Source organism: Camelus dromedarius, chromosome 8 (assembly GCF_036321535.1).
Source record: "Camelus dromedarius isolate mCamDro1 chromosome 8, mCamDro1.pat, whole genome shotgun sequence".
Taxonomy (NCBI): domain Eukaryota; kingdom Metazoa; phylum Chordata; class Mammalia; order Artiodactyla; family Camelidae; genus Camelus; species Camelus dromedarius.
This window is the reverse complement of record NC_087443.1, coordinates 26,363,673-26,371,921: the sequence shown is the minus strand read 5'-3', so window position 1 is coordinate 26,371,921 and position 8,249 is coordinate 26,363,673. Positions and strand designations below refer to the sequence as shown.

Below are 8,249 nucleotides of genomic sequence, written 5' to 3'. Positions count from 1 at the left end.
TCTGCTTGTCTCCTCCTGCCACCTCTCACTCTAAATTCTGCCTCTCATCTCCACCTGTCTTTGACTGAGTCTCAGTGCCACAGTCTCTCTTGGTCTGTCTATCTGTCTTTCTTTCTGCAGGGCCTAGGGGGAGAAGAGGCAGCCTATAAAAAGACTCAAATGTAAGACTTTTGTTATACTCAGATAAAAACATGTGGATACTCATATTTTGAAGCTAATCACGTTTTAGCATTTTTTTCTCTTTCATTTAAATTTTTTTCCTCTTGCTTGTGGAGGTAAGTAGGTTTATTTATTTTATTTAATGGAGGCATTGGGGATTGAACCCAGGACCTCGCAATGCTAAGCACGCACACTACTACTGAGCTATACCCTCGCCCTGCACTTTTTCTCTTTTTCCCTCCATCTATTGAGACCCTCACAAAAGGGAACTGGCCTCCTTTTGCTCCGGTGTGTCTGTCGGTCATGTCTTTGGCCCTTGCGCGGGTGTGTTCAACGGCCTTCACGCTCCGCAGCCGAACCAGCCGGGCTGCGATGCCCGATGGGGCCGGCAGAGGACGCCCGCGGACAGGCCGGAGGGGGCGGGGCGAAGGCGGGGCCTCGAGGCCGGATGGGCCAATAAAGGCGGCGGCGCGCGGCCGCCCCTGACTCGGCCCTCTGGGCGCGCGTGACCGTCGCTGCCGTCCTCTCCGCTCGACCCACCGCTCTCCCGCTGGGACCCGGGCCCACGATGCTGGCGCTGCGCTGCAGCCCTCGCCTGTTTGGCCGGCTCCCCGGCCTGAGCTCCGTGCCACTGCGCCTCCCCGCGGCCCGCGCCTGCAGTGGCGGCAGCAGCGCCCGCGACCCGTCCTCTTCCTCCGAGAACCCGCTAGTGTACCTGGACGTGGGCGCCGACGGGCAGCCGCTCGGCCGCGTGGTGCTGGAGGTGAGACACCGCACCGAACTGCTGTGGACTGGGTGTGGGGGGACGGCGCCGGGAGAACCTGGGCCCCAGGCCGGCGCTGCGCCTGGCTCGCTGAGTGACCTTGCCTCCAGCTCCCAGGCCCTAGGTCTCAGTTTCCCTATCTCTAAGAAGGGGCATCACATTGATCTCTCCAGGCCTCCTTTCAGAACTTTGGGCTAATGGAGGCGGGAGGGAAGGCGCGTGTAGAGGAGAAAGCTCAAGGTCAGATTGTAGGCAAGGAGGGCCATGTCCCGCCAGCCGGCCCCGGGGTCGGGGAGGGACTCCGAGACCTCACAGGGTGGAAGCCCAGGCCCAGAGCTCCGAAGTGGGCGTCAGGGGGCTCCGGGGTCCCGGCAACGAGCCTGGCTGGGCGCTCATGTGGCAGCCCTTGTAGAAGGCGGAGCGGGTCCCAGCCGCACCCCTGCAGTCGGGCTCACAGGTGAGCAAAGGTGGTTTGGGGCCACCTCTCCCCCGGCAGTGCGGGCTGGATGGGACGGGTCACAGGGTCCTGGCACCTGGCAGAGCCAGGATATCCCTCCTGGAGTCGAGGCAGAGTGCTTGGAGCTCTTCGCCCCAACTCCAACAACCCCCCACCCTCACCCCGTAACAATCAGCGCCTGTCCCGGCTGTTTGGGCTTTTTTGCAAAAACAAAGCAGGATACAAATACACAGTCCTGGAAGGTTAACAGGGGAAGCTCGGGTGTAGGCCTCAAGTCCCGTCCCATTTTGAACAAGGGGGCCTCACTTAAGTCTCCGTTTTCTCTTCCTGAAGATGCGGAGCACCTATTTACTTTAAAGGTGTGACACCAGAGAGCCCCTGAAGCTGGGAGGTAGGAAGCAGCCTCGGATGGGGCTCCAACCTTCCCTTCCCCCAACGGCTCCTGCCTTTCTCTGAGCCTTAGTTTCCCATTTGTGCATTGAGGAGCTTGGACTGGGTCCTACCTCCAGGCCCTGGGTCTCTGATACTTTGGGCTCAGCTGCAGCGGCTTTGCCACTTCTGTCCCCAGAAGTAGCCAGGATGGTGTTGTCATCTCTTTTGACAGATTAGGACATCGACACTGCTTCCTTCTAGCCTTGGGTTCAGGAAACAGCTGACAGAAGTGATAGCTGCTTAGGTGGCCTCCCACGGAGGGCTGGGAGTGACAGAAATGGAATGCCCCATCTCCTGGGCCGAAGGGGGTTCCTTCCTTCACCTGCCTCTGGACTGACCATCTTGTCCCTCTTCTCTCCCCACAGCTGAAGGCAGATGTCGTCCCAAAGACCGCAGGTAAGACAGGGCCTGGGGCCTTCTGAGTCTGGTCTCCGTGGAAGAGAGAGGGGCAAGGCGAGGTGGGTGGGATGGTGAGGAGTTGGGTATGAGACCTCTGACCAGATGAGAGTTCCACAAATGACTCAGCTACTGGGTACCCCGGGGCAGCCTTCTGTCCCTCTCTGACCCTCAGAGTTGGGCCTGCCACCTGTGCAGTAGCAGCTTCAGAATCAGTGGAAGACACATGTACATTTCCCCTGGGAGAACTTCTTCCTTCCTGGTGCCCGATGGAGCAGGGTGGTGGCTTCACAGCCCTCTGACTCCCTGCCCTACTGACCCAGTGCTGGAACAACCAAGAGCGTGTGGTCTTGTCACGGTGTTCAGACACCGAGGTCAGGGTGTGCGATGACTTGTCCCAGGTCATACAGCCGGAGCAGGCCCGGGGATGGGGGTCTCTCCATGCCCTACTCACCCCCTGGGGGTGGAGGGGTTCTAACTGGAACAAGTTGAGGCCCCTGGATTGACCTGGTGCTGCTGACCCACCTCTTCCTTCCCCCTCAGAGAACTTCAGAGCCCTGTGCACCGGGGAGAAGGGCTTCGGCTACAAGGGCTCCACCTTTCACAGAGTGATTCCGTCCTTCATGTGCCAGGTATGGCCCGCCTCCCCCGCCTCGGTTCCTCTTCTGTAAGTGGGGATAGTGACGGAGCCGCCCCAGAGGACTGTCATGGGTGTCACCAGTGTGCACATGCCTGGTGCCCGGCAAGGACTGACCGGAGGGCAACTGCGATCTCTCTCTCGGCCTGTCCTCCCACTCAGAGAGGCTGACGGTTGTCCTGGCTGCCACAGAACGTTCCCTGCCCCAGGAGTTAAGCAACAGGGCAAGTGGCAGGACGGCCCTGCCTGGCGGGGTCAGGAGAGTTGAGCAGTGGTCTGTGATCCGGCATCCAGGTGTAATGTGCCTGGGGGTAGACCTGAAGGCTTTGGAGGACCAGGGTATTCAGACAGTCTCAGCCCGTGTCCCCCAGGGTGTCCCACCGACCACTTGGCATGGGAAATAAGGGAGAGGAGAGGAGGAGGACGAGGAGAGAGACCGGCCACAGACAAGAACACACAGGTCTGGACTTGCAGCCTCTCTTTGCAGAGAAAGGCATCTTAAATGAGTAAATGAGTTAAATGAGTATGTTCTTTGTTATGTGTCCTGCCTCCTTTTCAGAAGCATTAGTTCTGCTGTGTCAGAGGTTTTGGGGTAGGTGTGGACAGCGAGAACCTCCTCAGGGCCCAGGACCCCGAGCTGTGCTGGGGTTATCCTCTGTATGGTCAGACCCTGCTAAGACGGGGCTTAGTGTCCGAGGCCAGCACACCTAGAGGCAGGGGCATGGATGTCATGACCTCTCTGCAGTCCTCTCAGCCCGGAGTTCTCCTCCCTTCCATCCTCTCCACTCCAGCCTGGTAGCTGTCATCACATTGCCGTGTGTGGCAGTGGGTCGAGGCCGGGCCTGCTGACGTGTTGAGTGTGATGAATGCAGGGAGGGGCAGGGGCTGTGGCTGTGGGACAGGCCTGACCACAGCCTGTGGCTCTCTGCCGCGGAGGCTCCCAGCTCTGCCTGAGACTGTGGATGAAGCAGGAGCTGACACAGATGTCCTGAGCCGGGCTGGGGGCTTCCTCTGAACGGCAACAGGCAAGGATAGGGACCGCAAAGCCTGAGGGCACTCAGAGGCATGGGATGGTGGTACCCAGAGGCCCAGCCCAGGGTTTTGAATTGTCCCTCTCTGGGAATACCTTATTGGCATTTGTAGATGCTTCAGCTGGGCTGGTCAAGTGACCCCTCTCACCTGAGGATCCCGTCTCAGGAAAACAGCAACATGACCACAGCTGGGGGCTGGGGCTGGCAGCCGGCAGCCCCTGGGCTCTTCTGGCCATGGCTCCCCACAGAAGCCTCGGGCAGGCCATGAGGAAGGATGCCAGCCCTGGGTGGACTCTGTCCCGGGCCTGCACGGCACTGGGAAGCCCCCAGGCCGGTGAAGGGGAGATGCTGGGACAGGGAGGGGAACTCATTGGCACAGGGCACTGTCTCTGCAGCTGCTGCTGCTGCTCCCTGCGGATCAGACTTGGGAATGGGGGCTTCTGGCCTCCTCCCTCTTTACCCTCCAAGCGTTGTGGGTAGAAAATTCTAGGTCACTAAGAATCATCTCAGAATGGCCAAGATTTTGGGGGGATCATTGAAAAACTCACTCAGACAAAAAGTGAATCATTTGGCAACCAGGGTAGTTATTGTGACAAGAAAATATTTAAGCTGTATTTTATTTTTGCTTATTTTCCTTAGTATTGCATTAGTCCTTTTAGCATTGGGTGTTTTTTGACCCCTTTGCTTGAGGGCTTCCGGCTGGGTGGGCCCTGGGTGGGCTGGGGGCTGCGTCCCAGCACTGGAGCAGCAGCCCTCTGCCAGCTCTGGTGGTGACCACTCAGAGGATACTCTGTGCTCGCAGGCTGGCGACTTCACCAACCACAATGGCACAGGGGGGAAGTCCATCTATGGAAGCCGCTTTCCTGACGAGAACTTCAAACTGAAGCACGTGGGACCAGGTGAGTGCGGGCTGCCAAGCCCCAGTCTGTGTGGCCCAGAGCTGTGACCCAGCCTCCATTGGCCCAGCAGGCCTCAGGGCTGCAGCCTGACTGTTCCACATCCAGCCACACAGCCTCCTTCCTTCAGTACCCCTTGTTGGGTTTGCCTAGAGCTTTTTCATTCTGAGTGCTCAGTTTGAAAAACAAACCTTCCGTTAAGAACCTGGGGGAGAGAACCTTTAAGACCCAATGTGGAAAAGTCTAGAGTTCAGGGCTGGGGGTTCCACTCCGCTCTACCACTGAGAACTTCCACAAGGCCCTCTCCTCCTGGGGCAGCAAAGGTGGGCAGGCCCTGGGGAGCTGCACCTTCTGGGCCCTGGTTCTCTGCTTCTGAGCCCCAGTTTCAAGCATCCTTGATGTGATTTGTGCCCTCTGCTCTGCTGAGTGACTTCCCAGGTGAGGTGACTCCGGGGGCAGCCTGGCTCACTCCTGCTTGTTCCTGCAGGTGTCCTGTCCATGGCAAATGCAGGCCCCAACACCAACGGCTCCCAGTTCTTCATCTGCACCATAAAGACAGACTGGTGAGTAGCCTGCTGCCTCCTGGCTCCAGGCCCTCTGGGAAGGAGGGATCGTGACATTGGGTGACATTGCACCAGTCTCGTTTATGCTCACCTGCCTCACCTCTCCTCACAGGCTGGATGGCAAACATGTTGTGTTTGGCCACGTCAAAGAAGGCATGGATGTCGTGAAGAAAATAGAATCTTTCGGCTCCAAGAGTGGGAAGACATCCAAGAAGATTGTCATCACAGACTGCGGCCAGTTGAGCTAACCCGCTGTGGCCAGGGCACTAGGCCGGTGGCAGCTGCTGCACTTGAGCTGATTCACTCAGACGGCTGCCTCGGGCTCCCAGCTCAGGGACCCCTGGAAGTTGCCTGTGCTCACCCCACCGTCTCAGGAATATGGGACCTCACAGGACCCACCAGGCTGCTTCCCCAGTGCCCGCCCTACCCCGCCACCCGTTTCTAGACATCTGTCATGGACCCCGTCTCACCACACCTCATCAGGCATTGCCTGTGATCACCCTGCCCAAATTCACCTGTGCCTTGGACGTCGGAGGTGGTGATAGGTTAGCTTTCAGGGCAGTTTCTGCCTTTTCTCTGACCGAGGGGGAAAGCTGGTTGCTGGAAAGGGCTGGAATATCTGTTTAATGTCATCTTCCTAATTGGAATAATTTAACTAAGAAGAGTGCCGAGAGCCAAAGCTGTGACACTAACTACGCCAGGCCGTGGTGAGACCTGAGTCAGTGGCACCAGCCACAGACCCTCAGAGCTTGCCTTTGGAGCACAATCCGGGTTTTCGTGAAGGTCCCATGGCCAAGACCTTATATCCCAGCCACTGTGAATCCCGCTGGTTTGCTGCTCTTGTTTGGGGGGAGTCCCTCGGGGTGGAAGCAGCTGACCCTGGGAACAGACCCCCTGCGAGCTGTGCCTCGTCAATGTGAATTCCCAAGTTGAAAACAGAAATGACCTGTAAGTGCCACATGCCCTGGAAGGAAGTCAAAGTGTATTTCCCGGTGGGCTTTGATGTTTCTCTGCTGTGTTTAATAAATTAAATCTACTGATTATGTACACTTCTGGAACACTGATTTGTGTTCACCTTAAATGTGAAAATAAACCCTATTTTCTGTAGAAGACTGTCTGGTGTCCGTGGCTTTAGGAAGCAGTGTCTGAAACACAAATACTTGGAGCCAGCCTTTATTGCGGTACCGCTAGCCCTCAGTGCTCTGCTGAGGCCTTTTCCATGGACTGTCAATCACTCTAGCAACCTGTGAGTGTATTCTTGTCATCCTGTTTTACAGATGAGGAAACGAGTGTCCACAGCCTGTATGAGAGCCCTGGCTCCGCCTCTGGGTGACTCAGTCTCAGTTTTGCTCAGCTGTGTAATGGGTTAACAGTGCCCAGCTCACAGGGGTGGTGAGGGTCAGATGTGATCTGTGTAAAGTACATACACCATCCCTGGCACACAGTCTTGATGGGTACTCCGGAGTGATGAGGACAGCGTCTCCCGTGGGTCAGAGTCTTAAAGGAGAAGGAGCCATAATTATCTCAGGTTAGATGTGGACTTTACTTACTCTAGATGTGCTGTTTAAATTTAGAGTTAACTTACAGGTGCTTCTGAATTCACGGGGAGGGCAGATTGAGGGGTGGGAGGAGGACTGAGAACTTCCTTAAACAATGAGGGGCGGTACAGTCTGAATAACAGAAGAATTGCATTCCACTCACAATGTGATTAGAATTGCCTCACACTGGGGTTCCCTGAGTCTGATGGTGTGTGGTCACAGGTCCTGGGAATCACCCTGAGGTCTCGGTGGCTGGACTTGGGCCATTTGGAGTACCGGGCCCCCTGACTCAGGTTACGTGAGGTCACGGGCTGATGCAGTCACTCGGAGGTCATGGCTGGAGTTGGGTCACTGGGGTCACAGGGAGTTTCCACGAGGTCGGTTCAGCTGCGTGGGTTGGGAATTCAGCTGGCCTAGCAGTTTTCACACAGTTCTCAAGATCCTTGGGGGGGGGGTCCTCAGACAAGGGGCATGGGCCCCTGAGCCCCATTTCAATCACAGATACTGAACAAGGGGGAAACTAATTAACAAAATGGATTCCCTGATGCTAAAACCGTTTGCTGATTCAGTCGGACCTAAAATTCTTGAAACTTGTTTTTCTCTTTTCTCTGACAAACCCACATCTCTGTTTCACTTGCTACACTCTCCACTCCCACTCCCTATACGTTGTGTACCCAGAATGGCTTATCCTTTAACCCAGAAGCCGTATTCCAGCAAAGTGGTCACGGGCTGACAGGCTCAGAAGAATGAACAGACCCTCCAGAGTTTCTCCGGGACGCCAGCTGGATTCATCAAGGTTAAGAAGAATGTAGCACCCTGGAAAACACCCTGATCGTTGTTGCCTTTTGGTTCCATCTGTTTTTTTCTATAAAACCTCAGGACACTAACCCCAAGATGGGTCCACAGTCTCTGAGGCATGGGCCTGCTCTGATTCCCCTTTGTCTGGCAAAGCAATAAAGCTGCTCTTTTATAATTCTCCACAAACTTTACTCTCCCTCCGAGTCTCAATTTGGCCATCGGGGTACAGAGGCCGGTTTGGGGGCAACAATACCCTCTTTTTTTCTTACTGGGGCTCTGCATGGGACTTCATTTGCAGAAAGGACCTTGAGTGAAACAATGATAACAACAAGTGGTTAATGTCCAACTAGTCCAACATTTTACAGACAAATAAACTGAGGCCCCAAGAGGGGTCACGGTTGCCCAGGGTGACCCTGAGAGTCAGCTGGCAGAGCAGGGGCTAGAACCCAGTACCCACCAGTCTGGAGGGCTTTCTGTTGGAGGCCTTTTGGGATGCACTGGCCTCCTTTGTCCTCAGGTCACACACATTCAGAGCTCTTCTGGTTTCTGAAGTCAAAGCCATGATTTCGGTCCCTGTGA

The 8,249-nt window shown here is 56.0% G+C and overlaps 1 protein-coding gene across 1 annotated transcript; it reads left to right on the top strand.

Moving 5' to 3' along the window:
• Positions 1–637: 637 nt before the first annotated feature.
• On the top strand, positions 638–6,444 carry PPIF (peptidylprolyl isomerase F). Its single transcript, XM_031461061.2, has 6 exons — positions 638–922; positions 2,177–2,207; positions 2,751–2,839; positions 4,678–4,774; positions 5,259–5,334; positions 5,447–6,444. The coding sequence occupies exons 1-6, from the start codon at positions 728–730 to the stop codon at positions 5,580–5,582; spliced, it is 624 nt and encodes a 207-aa protein (XP_031316921.1). The 5' UTR covers positions 638–727; the 3' UTR covers positions 5,583–6,444.
• Positions 6,445–8,249: the final 1,805 nt, after the last annotated feature.

Coding starts and splice junctions, on each gene's coding strand:
- PPIF (XM_031461061.2), top strand. CDS start 728: ATGCTGGCGCTGCGCTGCAGCCCTCGCCTGTTTGGCCGGCTCCCCGGC. Junction 2,208..2,750: donor TGTCGTCCCAAAGACCGCAG/GTAAGACAGGGC, acceptor CTTCCCCCTCAG/AGAACTTCAGAGCCCTGTGC. Junction 2,840..4,677: donor TTCCGTCCTTCATGTGCCAG/GTATGGCCCGCC, acceptor CTGTGCTCGCAG/GCTGGCGACTTCACCAACCA.